This window comes from Physeter macrocephalus, chromosome 13 (assembly GCF_002837175.3).
Source record: "Physeter macrocephalus isolate SW-GA chromosome 13, ASM283717v5, whole genome shotgun sequence".
Taxonomy (NCBI): domain Eukaryota; kingdom Metazoa; phylum Chordata; class Mammalia; order Artiodactyla; family Physeteridae; genus Physeter; species Physeter macrocephalus.
Genome location: NC_041226.1, coordinates 87175706 through 87195709, shown reverse-complemented (window position 1 = coordinate 87195709; position 20004 = coordinate 87175706). Strand labels below are relative to the sequence as shown.

The 20004-nt window shown below is 55.7% G+C and overlaps 1 protein-coding gene across 1 annotated transcript in view; it reads left to right on the top strand.

The window, feature by feature from the left end:
• The window catches only part of HMCN2 (hemicentin 2), a 146068-nt gene that overhangs the window by 44788 nt on the left and 81276 nt on the right, over positions 1-20004 (top strand). Inside the window, exons 11-17 of the mRNA XM_028497384.2 lie at positions 1473-1617; positions 4688-4800; positions 4925-5084; positions 6118-6283; positions 15758-15885; positions 18107-18361; positions 18999-19085. Of these exons, the coding sequence (XP_028353185.1) occupies positions 1473-1617; positions 4688-4800; positions 4925-5084; positions 6118-6283; positions 15758-15885; positions 18107-18361; positions 18999-19085 (1054 nt within the window). The remainder of the gene's footprint in view (positions 1-1472; positions 1618-4687; positions 4801-4924; positions 5085-6117; positions 6284-15757; positions 15886-18106; positions 18362-18998; positions 19086-20004) is intronic.

Here is a 20004-nt window from a genome sequence, read left to right as displayed (position 1 = left end):
GCCCGAGGAGCTTGTGCATCACTAGTGCTGTGGGCGGGGGCACAGACACAATGCATTCGTCACCCCCGTTCGGATGATTCCCGGGCAGAGACGTGAACCGAGTGGCTGAACATCTGCCCCGGCTCCCTGGCACACTGCTGGGTGCACAGGGGCTGTTTCGTCCATTCCCATCCATTTGGTTTTCTTTCTTTCCCTCTATTTCCTTTCTGCCATTCACTCCTTCTTTGCCTCTCCCTTTTCCTCCATCCTCTGGCCTGTCCTCAGACATCCTGTGGTCCTTGTGCCCTGGAAGCTATAAAAGAGGTGCCCTCGCCCCAGCAGACAGCAGACGCTGGACACCCAGAGAGGCAGTGACTGTGTGACCAGATGGCTGCCCTGGTCCCGGGCCCGTTATTTCAGTCCCTGATGCAGTGCAGACAGGGTCCAGCTCCCGGAGCAGGGGGGCTTTCCCGAGGCTGCTCGAGCGGGTGACTCCTTCCGCAGCCTGTGTAATTAGATGTGACCCCGAGGGGGACCCTGCCTGGGCATGTAGGCTGGGGCGGTAAGGAGCCTTCCTCAGCAGAATCCGATGGGCATGTGGGGAGGGGTGGCCCTGGGCCTTGTCCACACCAGGACAGGAAGTGGCTGGAGACGCAGAGCTTGTTTAGTTCAGTGGGGACACTGGCTGGACCTGCGCCTGCCCAGCTGCCCAGTGCAAGGAGCAGAGCCCCCCTCAAGCTCACTCAGCCCGAAAGGGCCTGGTACCGAGACAGCCCAGGAGTCTCTCCCGGAACTGGAGTGCAGAATGTGTAATCGGGTTCGCGGGACAGGGGCAGGGAGGCTTAAAGCGGGCTCAGGCCTGGTGGAAAGGTTTTGGGGCCCCTCACCACGGATGGACTGGCTGGACATCTTTATAGAGGTTGCCCCAGGCCCCATTCTGGACCATCGCCACCTGCCCCACCCCGGTCCTGATGGGGACAGACCTGGGCAGCCACCAGGAGTTGCTTTCTCTCCTTCTCTGTCTGGGACCACATCTGATGCGGCCACACCTCTGCTCCGCTCTGCATGGCTCTGTTCTCTCCCCACAGACGGGTTGTCCCTACTCTCTGTGGCCTCAGTGTGGACGGGCCTTGGAGCTTCAGCCCCGACTCAGTAAAGGCTCTGGCTCCAACCCTGCACTCCTGGGAGAGGCTCCCATCAGTCCCCTTGGGTCAGGTGTCTTGACCTGGACCAGTTGGCCCTGGGAGAGTGGGGTCAGCGGGAGGCCGGGGGTCAGGCCCACGTGGCCCTGAGGGTCTGTGGGGGGTGTGTGTGGATGAATATCAGAGAAGGGGTAGGGACATCATTCCCCCACCCTCTCCAAACCCCTGGCCTCTCTGTCCAGGCTGCTTCCTGCTTGCCTGGTGGGCAGTGAGGTTTCTGGAGTGCTCTCTCTCTCAGCTGGCTCTGAGTGGGGCCCTCGGCCCAAGCTGGTGCTTCCTCGCCCTCACCAGCTCCCACCGGGCAGCCAGCATTCCGTCCGAGCAGATGGCAGTCTCCACCTTGACCAGGCGCTGCTGGAGGATGCAGGGAGGTACACCTGTTTGGTCAGCAACACGGCCGGCTCTCAGCACAGGGACGTAGAGCTGGTTGTCCAGGGTGAGTCCTGGGGTGGTGGGAGACAGGATGCGATGGGGGAAGTCACCCGGGTGGAGCTGGATCTTGAACATCTTTGTTTAGACAAACTGCACAAATAGTACATATTCACTGTAGGAAATTTAGAGATTGGACACCCCCCCAAAAAAAAAAACCCAAAAACAAAACCAAACAAACAAAAAGAAACCTCCCTTAATACCAGTAGCTAAGAAGAACCAGAATAATTTTACATTTTGGTGTGTATCTTTCATACTTTATACACACATGAGTTTGCACATGTACATATACACACACTGTATATATATATATATTATATATATATTATATATATTCTTTAGATATGTTGTATATAAATTATTTTTGCATGATATATATTCTTTATATAAATTAGGTATAAATCCTTTGTGTACACATACATAGAAATATTTAGAAACCAACTGGAACCAGGTATTATTACTGTCTTGCAACCTGAGTGTTTCTTGTGACAATATTTTATGACTCTTTTCTGTCGGTAATACTCAGAAGCAGTGGTTTAAGACTGCATGTCCCCTGTCTGGATGAGCCAGGAGTATCTAACCTGTCCCCTAGTGTCCTGTTTCTCACCAGCACGAACACCTGGGGATAAACATCATCAGCTCCACCTTTGCCCATGTGACCAATTCTTTCCCGAGGATAAACTATTGTTGTGGAATTGAGTTCTGACTCACAGAGGTTGCACATTTTTAGGGCTTTTCGTGTATTTTGCCCAGTTACTTTCCCACCTACAGTGCTGGAGAGTCCCTGTTTCCCTTCACCCACCCACCAGGTACCACCGTTCTTTTTAACGTAAAACAAGGAAGTTTAAACTAAGTCTGGTTATGTTTTCTCATTTACTGCATGTTAATATCCTCTTTTTGTTTGTTTGTTTCACTTGTTTTATTAAAACCCCGAGGGATGAGCTGGCAGAACTCATCATTCCCCATTTTGTAGAGGAAAACTGAGGTTCAGAAGAGGCTGGGTTTAGAACCCAGCTGTCCTATCTCTTCATAATTCCAATTAATAAGAGTGATCAAAGGTGGGCATGTGTCATGTGCCAGACCTCTGAGAGGTTGTGTGCAGGTTTCAGTTAATTTTCCTAACTGCTCCAAGAGGTGGGTTTAAAAGACTCCACGCTTCTTTGAAGTTAAGGAAGCTGAGGCTCGGAGATGGAAGTAACTCACCGAGTCACAGGATCAGCAAAGGCTGCCTCTGTAGAAAGCCTCACCCCCTAACTTCCCACCCTACGGCACAGCCTCCTCTGTGCGGTGGCCATCAAGCCCGTCTCTCTTGGCTAATTTCATTTCCATTCAACAAATCCTAATCGACTTGCTGGCTTTCGCCACCTGGGAAAATCCAGAAGGGCATTTCCCACCCTAAAGGAACTGAGCGTTACCGTCAGGGCCCTTGGCTTCTGACTTTCCCTCCCGGTTCTGGTTTTTCCATGCCCGTTTCCCCCTCCCCTGCTCCTCTTGGAGACATCCCCCCCACCCGCCCTGTTTTAATGCCTGCAGATCTGGATGGTGCCCAGGACGGATTTTGCACTTGTTTTCAAGTTCACTGTGTCCTGTGAACACTATTTTCTGCCGTTTCTCATCCGTCCATCCCCAGAGAGTGAGCGGGGAATTAGGGTTAATTTAGCTTTTTAGCTGATCAAGGAATACGGGTACCAAAAGATTAAGTGGTTTATCCAAAGTCCCACAGTTAAGAAACGGCACAGCTGCTTCCTAAACACAGGCTGCCCTATGTCTGGGGCATGAATTTACAGCAGTGGTGGCTGTCTTCTTCTGTTAAAATTGTTTTTTTCTTTTAAATCATGATAAAATAGGGACTTCCCTGGCAGTCCAGTGGTTAAGACTCTGTGCTTCCACTGCAGGGGGCACGGGTTCGATCCCCGGTCGGGGAACTAAGATCCCACATGCCACGTGGCACGGCCAAAAAATAAAAAAATTTTAAAAATCATGATAAGGTATACATAATATAAAACTTACCATTTTAAAGCCTACAGTTTAGTGGAATAAATGAAGTGGCATAAGTGGCATTCACATTGTCGTGCCACCAGGTTCGTTTGCCCAACGCACAGCAAGCCAAAAGGCTGAGATGCTGAGGTTTGCAGCGGAGAAAGGATGTATTCACAAGGGCAGGGGCTTGGGGTATTTATGGGGTAAGGAAGCAGGGTGGTCTTAGGCATGGGGAAAGGTGATTGCAGGTAGGGAAAAGGTGAGGTAGTCAGTGTCCTGTGCAGGTGTATCTGGGTTACATGCTTCTTCGTGGGATGCATGTTCAAAAATGGAGGCGCCTAGCATGATCTGACGGTGGGGTTTTTGGCTCTCTGATGTCAAAAGGTCGTTCACCAGATACCTGTGCAGGCCCAGTTTTAGGGTCTGTGGTCCCAGCCAGTCTTAGCTGGCTTGAGCTTGAACTAGACACAGCTGACTCCAAGTTCCTGGAAAACAACTCAGACAAACATCTTATCGTTTAGGCTACATGAAACTTGGAGGGTCTGCAATTTGCAACGAAACAATTAAGCGAGCTCAGTGAAGGCGGGCTCAAGCAGAGGGGTTTTTAGCAAGCTGTAAGACAAGCCAAGAATTTCTGTTAACCCCATGGAGCACAGTTTCAGGATGGGTTTTTTTAACCCTATGGGGCGCGGTTTCACAACCATCACCACCATCCATCTCCAGAACTTTTTCACCTTCCCAAATTGAAACTCTGTACCCACCAATTCCCCATTTCCCCCTCCCCTAGCCACTGGCCACCACCATTTTGCTTCCTGTCTCTATGAATTTGCCTGTTCTAGGTATCTTGTGTAAGTGGAATCATACAGTATTTATCCTTCTGTGTCTGGCTTATTTCACTTGGGGTAATATTTTCAAGGTTCCTCCATGTTGTAACATGTATCAGATGTTTATTCCTTTTTAAGGCTGAATAATATTCCACATGTACACATCACGTTCTGTTTATCCATCACCCTCTGTTTGGATTGTTTCCACCTTTTGGCTGTTGTGAATAATGCTGCTATGAACTTTGGTTTATGAAATTGGTTTGTTTTTAAAAGTGCCACCTAGAATCCAGCCCACTGCCACCCACCATATCGCCAATGAAGGCGTTCCAGCCTCTCTCCCCTGTGTAGCCTCAGGAGTGCCCACCCCTACCGTCACCTGGACCAAGGTAGGTGAAGCCTGTTACCACAGAGGTAACCAGAGAGGTAGGCCCAGTGCATCATGGGGAGAGGAATAATGCAAATCGCCGTGGGGTGTGGGCTCTGCTAATGTCACCTGTGACTCTACCACAGGAAACCAATGCCCTGGCCTCCAGGGATCCCCGGTACAATGTGAGCAAGGATGGTACCCTGGTCATCGCCCGGCCATCTGCCCAGGATGCAGGGGCCTATGTCTGCACAGCCACCAACGCCGTGGGCTCCTCCAGCCAGGAGATGCAGCTTTCTGTCAACAGTGAGTGATGGCCGCCCCTGTCCTGGGAGAGGGTCTTGGCAGGCGTCGAGGCAGGGGTATGGACAATCTGACCTCACCTGCATCTTCCTTGCATCTCGCCAACCCTGCCTCTAAATTCCTCACGTCTGAAGGGCATGTAGACCAAAGCTGTCCTTCAGAGCACTGTCCCCTGTAGTGTGGTCATGCTCTAAGAGCGGTTCCAACTCAGCCCTTTGTCACCGGATGGGGGGAAAGCGTCACATTAACAAGCCTTGGAAAGACACAAGGCCCTACACTGGACCCCCTCCCATCTTGGCAGCCCCTTGCCCACCTTTCTCCCCAGCTCTTTGTGCCCAGACCCTTTGGCCTCCTTTCAGTTTCTTAAAAGATCCATCCTGCCTCAGGGCCTTTGCACGTGCAGTTCCTTCTGTTGGAATGCCCTTCCCTTACCTGGTCCAGCCTACTTCTCCCGTCAGTCTGATCTCAGTTCTCTCTGATCTCTGAGGCTGTGTCAAACCACCTTGCTGTGAACTCTCTGGAATGTCCCTTTCTTAGTGCTCATCACAACTGTGATTAAATAATTAACTGTGTGTTGAACTGTTTGGAACCAGTGTTTCCCTGGGGCCCTTGGCACAGAGGGAAACTGGGCATCATCTGATGGTCAATCCCATTTATTCCTGAGAATAAATGGGATAATCAAGGGCGAGAAGGGAGAGAGAGGAGAGGGAGCACAGAACCTGCCAGAATGTCCCCAGGGAGGGGAAGCAGGATGGAGAGAAGCAAGAGGAGGACACTGGGGCAGGAGGGACCATGTCAGGGTCATCAAAGTAAGACGAGCTTCCAGCGGGAGGGTGGGGTAGACAGGTAGGGTGGGGTATGACTAGGGGAAACCACTGGATCTGAGCCCACCCTGAAACCTACACTCTGCCATTATAATAGTGCCCACCCACCTTCTGCATCTCTGGGGTGGCAGCACCACCTCAGCTTCCTGGGGGAGCCGTGCTGGTCCCCTCTGGGCCGCAACCCCTGACTCCCTGCATGATTCTACCAACAGCCAAGCCCAGGATCCTTGTGAATGGGTCATGTGACGCAGACAAGCCTCTGAGGGTCACAGCCAAGGCCAGTGATGAGGTGACCCTGGACTGCAAGGCCCAGGGCTCTCCACCCCCACTGGTCACCTGGACCAAGGACTCCCTCCCTGTGCCACCAGTCACCGACAGGTAACCCCAGTTGCGGGGCCTTGGGTCTGGGGATGGACAGAGCTTGGGGTTGAGGAGACTGACCTCCAGGTGGCCAGTGCCCCGGCCAGTGTGTGGGACGCTGTGGACACCCCCAGGGGCATGCAATCCGATGACACACACAGCACTTTTGGGAGCATGGATGCCCTTCAGAGGGGGATGGCCTCTGAAATAGCACGCGCGCAGTGCTTCACGCACGGCCGAGGGGCGCTGCATGCACGATCGCCTTCAGGCTGCTCGGCAGAACAGAACTGAGCGCAACGGAGGCTCAGCGAGGCCGGGTGAGCTGCTCGTGGTCCTCAGCTAGGAAAGAGTCGTGCCACGGCTGAGACAGCCTCCCGACCGGGACACGTGCTCCGTCCTTGCCTGCTCCGCGGACCAGGTGTCTGGCAGCCGGGGCTTCAGGGATCCTGAGAGTGGGCGGAAAGGGAGGAGGTGCCTGGGCATCCTTCAAAGCCTGGCTGCACCTCCCCAGGCAGGGGTGTCAGGCGGGGCGGTTCCAGACAAGAAGGCCTCCGACTCCTGGGACCCTTGACCCTCGAGGAGTGGGGCTGTGGCGAGGGGGCAGCTCTGGCCGGGGACATCAGCCCTGGCGGGGCCTTTGAGAAGTTCCAGGCGGAGGAGGTGTCAGGGCAGCCTGCTGTGCCAGCTCCCACGCCTGACACCCACACGTGGGTCTCTACCTCTCAGAACATCTGTTTGGTGCGCCCTCCCGTCCTTGAAGCCCGCACACCTGCACGTGGCCGGGGTCCTGGGGCCGGGCTGGTGCTGTGCCGCCCCGATCCGCGCGCCCTTTGGTGTCTCTGCAGCCCAGGTCGTAGGTGGGGGAGGGAGTGGCCGTCTGGAGAGCCTGCATCTCTCCTCAGAAAGCCTGGTCCTGGCTCCTTGGCCGGGCAGCCGCCTGGCGGGTGCTTGTTTATTTATGGTTTGTTACTGAAATGGCACACCGCATTTCCCATTTGTTCACCCCTCCTTGTTGTGATGCGTTAATAGATCATCCGGGAGCCATAAATCTGTGAGAGCTGCTTTTGCAATCCTAGAGTTTTGTTCTGTTCCTTCTCCCCTGGCCCCCTCCACTTCGTGCTGGCTTACAGCTTTCTCTTGAGATTTATGAGATTCCAGGAGTTCACCTACATGAGGTGGGAAACTATGGCTGGAGGGTGGGGCTGGGGTGAAGGGCTCAGGCCCTGGAGTTCGTCAGACCTGAGTGCGGATCCCGGCTGGTTCTGTATTAGTCGTGTGGCCTCAGGTGGCCACTGGTTCCTCTTGGACCGTTTCTCCATCTGTAAAGTGGACAAGGTTTAAACCCTGTTCTCAAGATGCAGTGATGGATGTGCGATGCTTAGTACATTGTCAGTGGTGGAAAATCACTCCCTTTGACAGCATTTTCCTGCTGCTGCTATAAACTAAGGCATCATTTCCAGCTTTCAAAAATTATCATCATCCTATCTGTTATTTAATTCTCACCAACTTTTTTCCATGGAAAAGCTTTATCGAGATATAAATCACATGCTTTCCAATTCTGTGTTTTTTAGTAAATCCTGAGTTGGGCAACCATCGCCACAATTAACTTTAGAACATTTCCAGCACCTTCCTCCACAAAACAATCCCCACACTTATTGGCAGCCACTTCCCATCCCTGCCCGACCCCAGCCCAGCCCCCGGCAACCACTCATCTGCTTTCTGGCTTTGGGTTGATCTCTTCGGGACGCCTCACGTAAGTGGAATCATGTGCTGTGTGACTTTTTGTGTCTGGCTGCTTTCACTTAGCATCATGTTTTTGACGTTCCTGCATGTTGTAGCAGGTGTCAGGACTTTGGTCCTCTTTATGGCTGAATAATATTCCGTTGCCTGGATAGAGCACCTTCTGTCGATTTATTCCCCAGTTGATGGACACTTGGGCTTGTTTCCACTTGCTGGCGATTGTGAATAACCTCATAGACCTTTGATTGTATTGACACTTCATTTGCGGGCTCTGGGTCCCCGTGGTTCTTTGGGCCTCCCTGTGGCATCTGACAGCTTCCCTACGCAGAACAAAGCTCCCTTTTCTGCCAGACACACAGTTCCCCTTAGTCCCGCAGCCATTCAGACAGAAGTTGCAGATTTTAAAAAACCCATGGGAAACACACAGGGAGCAGTGGTGGTGCGGGGGGTGTAACTTTGCTGTCTGTCTGCTCCCCTTCCCCTCTACCTCCTCCACCTCTTCCTCTTCCTTCTCTGAGGGACCCCCAAGGCTCAGCTTCAAAGCTGCCGTTCTGGAAGCTTGAGAACTTATTCTGATGAGTCGTGGGTGTTCGTCTACCTCCAGATTCTGTTCTCCTTCGTCCTGGCTGAGCTGCCCCCTCTTCTGTGGTGGCCCCCTTCTCTGTCCTTGGGTGGGGGAAGGCCTGAACCTATTCGGGTTGCCCGGGGCCTCTCTTTCCTGAACCTGTGCCAAGCTTGGCCAAGGGCTGCGGTCAGGGTCACCAAAAGACCTCCAGTGCTGGTGCTTCTTCAAAGCTCCTTGGTGACTCTGGTGCAATCAGGGTTGAGAACCACAATGTGGCCGAGCCTCTGAGGCCTCCTGCATCTCTGTTTGGGCGGGGGGTGGCCCTCTTCTCCTGCTGGCCATCCTGGAGGTGGGTGGGGTGAGCGGCCTCAGGCCCAGTGCCTTGAGGGGGAACCAGAAGCCATGGGGTGTGGGGAACTGGAATCCTGATCTTCCCACTTCCCGGGCTGGGCCCTAACGTGCACATCCACACACCCACAGACACACAGAGACGTGCACAGACACCTACAGACGTGCACGGACACACATGGACATGAACACACATGGACAGGCGCACAGACAGACACAGACACACATGGACACACAGCCACGCACACTGACACAAAGACAGGTACAGACACACGTGGACGTGCACACAGACACACCAGAGATGCAGACGTGAGAACACGTGGACACACACATAACAGGCTTCTGGGCCAAGGTCGGGCAGGCCACGGCTCTTTCTGGAGATTCTAGAGAATATTCTGAACTCAGGGAGCCTTGACCTCCTGAGTCAGAAAGTCCTAATGGAAAGAAAACATAGTAGGAGCTTGAGTACCCATGAAACTCTAAACCACCCACCTGTGTCCACGACCCCTTCCAGTGTGTTCTTGTAGATGCTTCTAGAGAATTAAATTTAGTGCATCTTCCATTCTGCCCTTATCATTGATATTTTTCCACATTTTTCCACATTTACCCATTTCCTAGATTCATCCTGGCCCACGTCATTGCTTTTCATTTAAAGGGCAAGATAACATTCCAGGGCGTTCAGCTCTCATCGTTGCTAAGCTCTTTCTCTGTTTGGGGCAGACGCTCCGTTGCCAGTTTTCGGCGGTCGTAAATGGGGCTGTTGGAACATTTTTGCACAAACGCTTCTCTTTATCTCCCGGGTCATTTCCTCGGGGTATAGCCCTGAAAGCCAGTGGCTGAGTCCAAGGCAGGGAATGTTTATCGGGTGCCTCTTACCCTGTGGGACTGCTGTTTGTGAAAGGACCATCTGAGTTGTGAATTCAGAATTGAAGTCCGCAGGATTTCTTGAGCATCTCATGCGCCCAGGACTGTGCCGAAACTGTCTAGGAGAGAGCAGACATGGGCTCCGGCGCTGTGTGACGTCAGGGAGCAAAAGACCTCGGGTCCCATCTCAGCCTTGCCCCCAACTCTCTGAATGAAGCTGAGCAAGACCCTTCCCCTCTCTGGGCCTCAGTCTTCCCGTCTGAGGAATGAGAGGGTTGGACGGGCGCTGGTGGCCAGAGAGTGCCTAGTGGCTCTGGTCCCATGATTCAGCCCAGGGATGCTGGGGCGAGGTGGTGTTGCTAGGCAACAGTGTTTGTTTGTGGTTCTGATGTGTATCTGGGACAGCTGTGAGTACTCCTGGCTTCGGCACTGGCTCCCGGGGGCAGCCGGCCAGGGTCCCACACGGGGCCAAACCAGCCGCATCCGGGGGAGGGGAGGGGACAGGGAGAGGATGGAGCACCCCGAGGATGCGGCAGGGCAGTCGGCACACCCACTCCCTCTCCTGGCCCAGTGGAGAGGTGGGGGGGGGGGGCTGCAGCTGGGTTCTGATGATCCAGGAGAAAAGCTGCTTCCTCCTTAGAAGCGAGTGGCATGTCATGGGCTGCCCAGGGGCCCCTCGTGGGGTCTTTACCTCGGTGGATCTTCATAGCTCATCTGATCCCTGGCCTGGTGGCTGGGTGACCATGGACAGCAGGACTTCATCTCTCTGGGTCTCTGCAAAAGGGGTGATGATAGTAGGATCTGCCTGCCTTGCAGGTTTGGCTGCTGAGAGTTTCAAGTGACAGTGTGCGGGGAAGTGCCTAGCTGTGCAGGGGCGCAGGGGAAGCGCTCAAGTGTAGACAGCTGTCACCTGTTAGCATCTCTGGGGTTATGCTGCACGGGCTCAGAGGATGTGTATTCTCCCCCTCGCTCACATACGGTGCTTGGCCCTTTCGTTGGTATCAGGCCCCTCTTCCTAAACTGCTCCAGCTTGGGGTTTCCATTTGGGGCTTCCTTATAAGGGTCTGTGGTGTGGCTCAGGGTCCGAGTGGCCGCTGGTGGTTGAAGGTGCTGTCCAGGCTGACTGGTGCTGGGGGCGGGGGGCATGCGCATTCCCTGCTGCAGGCTCAGACCCCACCCTGGCCCAGCAGACAAGCGCCCAGCATGTATTTGCATGTGGTGGACGTCTGTTGAGCGCTGTTCGACTGCGTGCTGTGGGTGAGGATGGGCCTCTGGTGGGCTCGGTTCTGCAGGGGGTGCTGTTCATTCATCTGACGGCCTCCGCCCAGAAGGCTCTGCTCACACAGTGAGGTTGGACGGGCCCTTTAGAAATGGGGGCGGCAGGGTGAGCATGGGACACAGCAAGAGGGACTGGGCGCAGGCCAGCCACCCAGATTCTGAGCAGCCTGAGGACGGGGAGCGTTTCCTTCGCCCCAGCGGCAGCCGGCCCGCCTCGAACCCAGTGGCTCTTTGTCATATGAGCGGATGAACGAACGTACGAGAAATTGGCTGAACTCGGCTCCATGGAACTCAGAGCAGGGGAAGTGTAGCCTGCCTGCACTCGTCAGGGAAGGGTTCATGGAGGAGCTAGAGGCTGTGCTGCCTTGAAGGGAGTCTGGGGGCAGGAGAGCAGCACTGAGACAGGGTGGGGTGTGGGAAACAGTGTAAGCGAAGGTGGGAAGGGGTGCGTGTGTGGACGCGGACAGCTGGGATTTGCCATCAAATATTTATCGAGCACCTGTTGTGGTCCAGCACCTGTGCTAAGCGCTGGGAACATGGCAGGAACCACCTGGGCGACCTGGCCGCTCCGTTCACGGAGCCGTCAGACAGCGACAGGTGATTACAGGTGTGTTAAATGCCATAAAGCCTCCAAAGAGTGTGTAAGTGAGAGCAGGGGTCCAGCCGGGGCAGCAGGGGCAGCTTCCCTGAGCCACAGAGGAGCTGGAGAGGGGGCCCCAAGCTGGCTTGCAGTGAAGGTGTGGCCTGGGATTCGCACTTTCTATCAGATGCCCTTTGGTCTCTCCAGGCGGATACGTCCCCCTTGGAGCTCATAGGAAGGGGGACACGGCAGGGAAGGTGGATCTCCCTCCCCGTCCCCCATCATCTGCATGGCTGTGTGATCCTCACAGCCAACAGCGAAGCCTCGAGCGCAGTGGATGTCATAAACAGGAAGTTCCCCTCCAACCTCTGCATGTTTTCATCTGGCTGCTCTCGCCTCGGCGGGGAGGCGGCTGCTAATTACACCGCAGGCACGGGGCACACGGCGGCAGCGCTCTCCCCACTTCCTCCCACCTCCCCCCGCCCCTGACACCCCTCCCGGGGCTGCAGCCCCCAAACCCCAAGGAGCCTTGGGAACGTGGAGAGAGAGTGCCCGGGGCGTGGGGCGGGGACGGTGCAGAAGGGCTGCCCTGGAACCCCTAGACTTCTAGGTCCTGTTTGGTCTGCCCCAGGCCCCATACCATTTTCCTATACCTGGTCCGAGTGGGGTTTGCTCTGTGCCAGGTCCGGGCTAGGTTCTGGGGATACAAAGGCAACTAAGGTGGCTGGGGATGTGTCCTCTTAGGGCCCGCAGGTGACAGGTGGTCACAAGCCGCTGCGGTGAGGGTTGTGATGGGGAGGGCTCTGCAGGCCTCAGCTTGACCATTTATAAGATGGAATTTCCATTCGTTCCATTTCCTCCTTTGTGGTATAGCGAGCAGCCTTCCCTTGCTAGGAAATGACCTGGGGGTCATCATGGAGAAAGACGAGATGCCTACATTTACTGTTGAGAACTGTTCCCACGTTGGGAAGTTTCTTTCGTTATTTTGTTTATCCCAGAAGCTGCCACCTCCTATATCCTTTTTTATTAATTAATTAATTTATTTATTTATTTATTTATTTGCGGTACGCGGGCCTCTCACTGTCGTGGCCTCTCCCGTTGCGGAGCACAGGCTCCGGACGCGCAGGCTCAGCGGCCATGGCTCACGGGCCCAGCCGCTCCGCGGCACGTGGGATCTTCCCGGACCGGGGCACGAACCCGCGTCCCCTGCATCGGCAGGCGGACTCTCAAGCACTGCGCCACCAGGGAAGCCCCCTATATCCTTTTAAAGGCTCGGTGAGGGAGGAAGCAACTTCTCTAAAGTTCTTAGAAGAGCTAGAAGGCAACCTCTGAGATAAAGGAGTCCAGAGCAGCCTTTTCACATATGAAGAAATTGGGGTTCAGAGACGTTGTCTGTCCTGCCTGGGCTGGCTCAGCATGTCTATAGCAGAATTGGAGCTCAGATCCAGAACTCTGGTGCTCAGCCTAGACCTCTTTTTGCTGACCCATGCGTCCCTGCTTGGCTAGTCGAGGTTTGCAGCAAAGTCCCCTGAGGGAACCGTGTCCCTGCACCAAGTGTGACTCAGTGTGTATGTTTCAGCCTCAAACTGATTTGGCTCGTGTTTGGTGGATGTCAACATTATTTAACTGAAAAAAAAAATTGTGGATGAGAAAAGCCAAGCCAGGGGAGGGGAGCCACACAGGGGAAATGTTTACTTGTCACTGAGACAAAAAAGCATCTGTGTTGTGTTTTTTCCTTTTTTTCTTCCACTTTGGAAGATTAAGGGACCTACTTAGGGCTGCCCAGCTGATTGGGGGCTGGGGGGCGAAACACAGACATGTTGAGGGGGGCGCGGTTTTTACTAGCAGCAGGGCTGTTTATCGAGCACTTACTATGTCCCGGGGACCGTGGGCTCTGTGTGCACCATGTCACTCCATACGTGCCATCTCCTGTGATCCCAGGTGAGGACACCGAGGCTCAGGGAGACGGAGTCCTTGGCCCAAGGTCAGCCTTCAAGAGGCCGAATGGTGGTGGACGCGGGGGCCACTTGCTGTCAAAGCCCTGTTCCCATCTGCCTTGCCGGGCTGCTTCTCAGGGTAGGGGCACTTCCCTGTGTCCTGGGGCAGTGCTCCCAAGGGGTGGTCCCCCTGAGGACCTTGGTAAAACCCCGATTCCAGCCTCCTGCCACAGATCAGAGTCTCTGGATGGGGCCTGGGAATCTGTATGTTTCACATAGAGCTGGAAGATTCTGATAAGAAGCCCTGCTCTACAAGGGGGAACGATGGACTCTACCTGTGAGAGCTGATGGTGTGTGAGCCTGTGGCGCAAGAGTCCTGCTCCTGTGCGTGGGGACACATACATCAGTGTGCAGAGAACTCTGGTGGTGAAAGAAAGAAAGAACGAAGGAAGGAAAGAAGAGAGGGAGGGAGGAAAGAAAAACCTACATGTTTAAATGCCCACCAAAAGGAGAACAAATTAATCCAATTGTGGAACGATCACACAACAGACTACTATACCGCAGTGAAAAGTGAATGAATTAGACACATACACATGATGCCATTTATATAAGAGTTTTAAACGATGCAAAACTGCATTGCGTATTGTTACGGATGCGCTGTCGTCACCATGATAGCAGCTGACCTTTGTTGAGTACGTCTGTTCCAGGAACTGTGCTGTGAATTAGGTCTTTCAGTTCTCTGGACAACCCTATGAGGGATAAGTACCACTGTTGTCTCTTTTTTTCCAAAAGGAGACAACCGAGGCACAGAGAGGGTAAGTGACTTGCCCGGCCTCACACAGCAAGCACATGGCAGAACAGGGTCGGACCTAGTTGTCCCAGCCCAGTGCCTCGGCTCTAGAGACCACTGCCTGGTATATCATTCACAACTGTCCTCAGAGAACTTGCCCCAGGTGCCTGCTGGATGCTCAGGGCAAACTGGATGAAGGGTTTGCTGGGTAGGGGGATTACAAGCCCACTTTACATATGGGGAGACAGAAAACCAGCAGAGCAAAGCTAGTCACCCGTGGTTGTCCAGAGAGTGAATTGCCAGCAATATTGACCTGTTTAATAAGTGCATGTCCAGCACTTGGCTTGCACCTGCTTGGGAGATGGGGGCTATTGTCATCCCCGTTTTGCAGAGGAGGAATCTGAGACTCAGCAGAGAGGGGAGTGGAGACCAGGACTGGAGCCCAGCTGTATCCTGATGAGCATAGGCGGGGGAGGGGCTGGCCCTTGGAGGTTACCACCCCCACTCCTCGCCCCCGTGCTAGATGCTTGCACTTGGGGCCCTGCTGTGGCCAGTGGCCGCAGCTGCCAAACCAGTTCTACGGGGGCAGGGGCTGCATGGAGCCAGCACATGTGGGCTGGTGACATCATATCTGCAGGGGCCCCCTCGGGTCCAGCCCAGCTGCAGGAGCCTGGCTGGGGGTCCCAGATCCCGGTGGGATGGGGGCCAGGTGACTTCAGCAAGGTGGGCCAGGTTGGAGAGCGCAGCAATGGGGGACCTCTACAGCTTCCTCCTGAGGGCCCAGTACAGCGCCGGACAACAGGACACTGAAAAGCCCTGGATTCAGAGCCTGGCCAGACCTGGCACTTAGATGCAGAGGGTCTCTGGGCTGCAGCTTCTCCCTGGAAGCCGTTGTGGGGGGGGGGCCTCCAAATGAGTCCTCATCCCCACTCTCAGGGCAGGGTCGAGGAATGGTAGGCATGTGCATTAGAGGAGGGAGAGTTACTTGCAACTAGGTACCAGGCCCTGGGCTGAGCCCACGTGGAATCTGTTCTCCAGCCTCAGCCACAGAACTTCTTAATATGCCCATTTTACAGATGAGGAAATGGAGGCTCCAAGAGGTGAAGGGACTTGCTTCACCCACCTGGGAAGGGTTCAAAGTTAAACCCAGCCAGCAGACTCCTAGCCTAGTGCTCTTTGTCTGTTATGCAAGTTGGAGGGGACCTGGCCTTGGCCTGGTGGTTTGGGGGAAGTGGAGGCAGGGCAGGGGGGGGAGTGAAGGGTGGGTGGCAGACACTGCCTCAGTCCTGGCAGGCTTCCTGGAGGAGGCAGCTGGTTCAAGTTGGGTCTTGGGCCTTTCCAGCAGAGGTGGGGTCGGTTGGGGTCTTACCAGTGCCCCTCACTCCCACAGGCATCGCCTCCTCCCATCGGGCTCCCTGCATCTGGCCCAGGCCCAGGTGAGTGACAGCGGCCTCTACGAATGCACAGCCAGTAACCCTGCGGGGTCCGCTGCTCAGTACTACATCCTCAGTGTGCAAGGTAAGGCCCTGGCTGGCAGCCTCTGTCTCACACCGCTCCCCCCAACCCCCATCTTTCTTCGGCCTCTCGTGCCTCTCCCCCATCTCCAGGCCAGGCTCTGTCACCCCTTCATGGCCGTCCAGTGTTTCTTCCATCAACTCTATTTCCTGTCTTTTTCAAGCCTTCTCTCGCCTTCTCCTCACCCCCCTTCTTCCCCTCTCCTGACCCCCTTGGTTGAGCCCGGAGAGTCTGTGCAGAGGCCCCCCTGAGAGCACAGGGCAGGGCCCCGTGGCGTTGGAGACTTGGGCGTTGGGAGGGGGGCCCACGGAGGGGGTTCTGGTTCCTGGCTCGGGTGGGGGCCCGGGAGCACATGTTCACCTGGGTGTCCAGGTTCTATTCACAGAAGCCATCCAGTGGAGTCACCCCACCAAAGAGGCGGGGACCTTGTCATCCCCGGGAGCACGGGGATGAGTTGTCTGAGACAGGGGCCTTCTGACTGCAGCCCTCAGCTGACCTACATGCCGTTTTCATGTGGCCCATGAGGGAAGAATGATGTCTACATTTTTAAATGATTGGGGGGAAAAAGACTAATAATGTGACATATGAAAATTATATGGAATTCAGGTTTCGGTGTCCATAAATACAAGCTTTACTGCAGTACCACCACACACGTTCGGTTACGTAGCGTCTGTGGCTGCTTTCACGCCGTAATGGCAGAGTTGAGTAGTTGACACAGAGACCATCTGGTCTGCAAAACCTTTTCAGAAAAAGCCCTTTCCAGAAAAAGCCAACCCCTGATCTAAGCTGACTCCCCATTTTATAGGTGGACAGGCTGAGGTTCAGAGAGGGAGGGGCTCAAAGCTTTGCTCTGGGTTTGCATGAGTGTGGGAGAGAAACAGAGAAGCAGGAAGCAGGGTGATGAGCGGGGCCTCAGAGTCGGCAGAGCTGGGTTTGAATGCTGACTCTGCCGCGGACTGGCTGTGTGACCTTAGGCCAGCTGCTTGGCTTCTCTGAGCCTTGGATTCTTCTTCTATAAAGTGGAGGCAATAACGCCTATCCCATAGTTGTCAGAAAGGGTATCGATGACATCAGGCACTCAGCACGGTGGAAACTGCTGTTGTTTTCAGCAAGTGTTTTTAGGGGGGTGGTGGGCAGGGCATGTACACCCTCGTGCTCCTGGACAGTGAGGCTCTGGGCTCCGGGTGGGGGAGCTGATCTCTGCCCAGGGGCCAGCTTCCATAGATGGTCTTATCTTTGGGCTCCTACTCTGAAGCTGGGAAGGGACTGGGTGTCCTCAGCTTCCCCCGCGGGCCCAGGACACTTGTCCTCGTCTTCGAGAATTCTCCCGGGCTCATCCAGTCTGGCCCCACGGAAGCCACCTGGATTCCTGGTCACAGAGACCCAGCCTTGGGGCCGGTCCAGCTCCTATGAGCCGACGCAGTGGGTGACTCTGGTCAAGTCACACACCCTTTCTGAGCCTCAGTTTCTTCATCTGCAAAATGGACATAGCATCACCCAGCCTGTAGGAGGGACCAACTGGGATGGAGGATGGGAAAGTTGCTTGAAAAACACAAATGCGGAAGAAACAATACCCACCATCCTCCCCGAGCCAGGAAAGGGAAAGAGCGAGCTGGGAACCCTGAGAGTGAGTCTAGCCGCAATGTTTTAGGCACCACTGTGGAGCAGGCTCCATGCTGGCTGCTCTAGTGGTGCATCTCATTTCATCCCAGGACTTCTTTGTGAGGAGGGGAGGCCGAGGCTCCAGCCAGTGCGGGGTCCTGTGGCCGAGAGGAGCAGGGCTGGGATTTGAACCTCCCCTTCTGTGCACGCTGCCCCCTGGGCTGAGTCAGTCCCGCCGCCCCCTGGGCCTCAACGTCCCCATCCAGCACTGAGCTGGTGTTTCCCAGCTGGTGGTTCTCAAATGGTGCTGGGTGCAAGCCTGGGGCTAGGGATGGGGGTGGGGGCTGGGGAGGGGTGGGGGGGGAGTAAGCTGAGCACGGAGGAGCGATTTTTTGATGGCAACACGTGCGTTCAAGGGAAAGGCTGATTCTACTCTCGCGGGGGGGTCCACACGGGATGTCCTACTGCCATTCGCCCCCCACAATGACGATTTCTGCTGGTTGGCGACATCCAGGGGTGTGGGGAGCCCTGCAGCAGGCCGGGCCCTCTCTGTAAGTCTGGGCTCCGTGACTCCCCCCACCCGGGGACCCTGCCTTGACACCCCTCCCCGTGGCCCTGTCAGTGCCCCCCCAGGTGCAGCCGGGCCCGCGGGTCCTGAAGGCACTGGTGGGAGAGGCTCTGGACCTGAACTGCGTGGCCGAGGGCAACCCAGAGCCCCAGCTGACCTGGTCCAAGGATGGGGTGGCCCTGCGGGGCGGGGGGCCCGAGGGCTCCGTCCGCTTCGTGGCCATCCGAACCTCGGACGCTGGGACGTACCGCTGTGAGGCCTCCAGCAGCGCTGGGGTGGATGCCTGGGAGCTGGAGCTCAGGGTGCTGGGTGAGTCTCCCCTGAACCCCAGAGCTTACCTCCCCACTCCTTCCCCAGCAGCAGCCTGGGCTTCTGAGCTGCTGGACCCCTTCCTCCCAGCCCCCAAAGCTGTGTTGGGCCGCTTTCGCCAGCCCTGGGGGAGCTCCGTCCTCGGGGTGGGGTGCAGGCGCCGTGGTGATTGAAGAGCAGCGGGCCAGCTTCTCCCACTTTCCAGCCGGACAATCATCGGCCAGTCATTTACACTCTCTGACCCTGTAACATGGGTCCAGTAACATGTGAGGGGTCAGTGAGAGAATGTGTGTGAAGTGCCTGGTGCATAGAAAGTTCTGGATCCCTGGTGCTAGCATTTTCACTGTGATGAATTTGAAACACACTCAGAGAAGGCAGGGCAGGACGGTCCTGAGCTCAGCCCCCCGAGCCCACGTGGCAGCGGGGGCTGTTCCGTGGGTCACCCTGCAGGGGGTGAGCTGGTGCCATGGCCCTGACCCTCCCTGAGGCTGAGGGCTGGAACGTGGGGCTTGTACCCCCTTATTCCAGCTGGGGTTCTGGAAGGGAATGCCCCCTCCACCAGCCCTGGGCTCCTGGTAGGGGGAGCACCAGGCTTTGGGTTTGGGCGTGTGAGTGTGGCCGCATTACCTTCCACCAGAGCCGCCATACTGGGGGGCCGACGAGACCAGCGGTCTGCTGGAGAGGGTAGCAGGAGAGAACGCCAGCTTGCCGTGCCCTGCCAGAGGTGAGGCTGGGCCCTGGGCCCTGGGCTGGGAGGGGGAGAAAACCCACCCACGTTTCAGCACACTCGGTCACTGTGGGCAGTGCGCGTGGGTATGGAGGCTTATGGGGTCCCCACTCCTGTCCAGGACCGTGCCAGGTGCTTGATCCCATCAACAGCCCTATAGGATGGGTATTAGCATTAGCTCTTTTTTTTTTTATTAGGGGCAGTTTAGGCCCAGAGCGGTTAAGAGGGTTGCCTGGGGTCACAGCCAGAAGAAGGTGACTCACGGAGTACAACCTGCTTTAACCCCAGCCCCGAGTGCCCGTTAAACCCTGGGCCCCTCTGCGCCTGGGAATTGTCACAGCTGGGGCTGAGGAAGGCTCCAGGGTCCTAGGATCGGTGCTTGGTGGCGCCTGCCTCTCCCCAAGCCCCAGGCTTTCTCACAAGGCATGGATTCACGCAGTCCTGGGCACACCAGTCCTTTGGGACCCCCTTTGGGCTACAGCACGGTGTGGGGTCGAGATAGCCACCCCTGGGTCAGTTGCCCGGTGCCGGGCCGTTCACACCTCCTTTCTGAGCCTCAGTTTTCTCAGCTGCCCAGTAGGATCGCACCTGTCCCTCCACACGGGGCTGCTGTGAGGGCCCAGTGGACAGCAGGAAGTTTGGGTCCCAGCACCGTGCCTGGCACATAGTAGGAGCTTGGGGAAACGTGTTGAACGGAGTCTACTGTTCTGTAAAATCTCCCTGCGGCACCCAGTGGATCCCACTGGGTGCCAGAGTTGCTTCTGGCTTTGGGTCAAAATGGCCAAAATGTCTCCCCTGTGCATGGATGGTGCTGTCTAGAAGGGCAGCTGTCAGGGTGTCTGAGAAGAAGGTGGTAGCTTACAAAAAGCCTGGCAGGAGCCAGGAGAGCTGGTTCTAGTCTGCACCGCACCTCCTC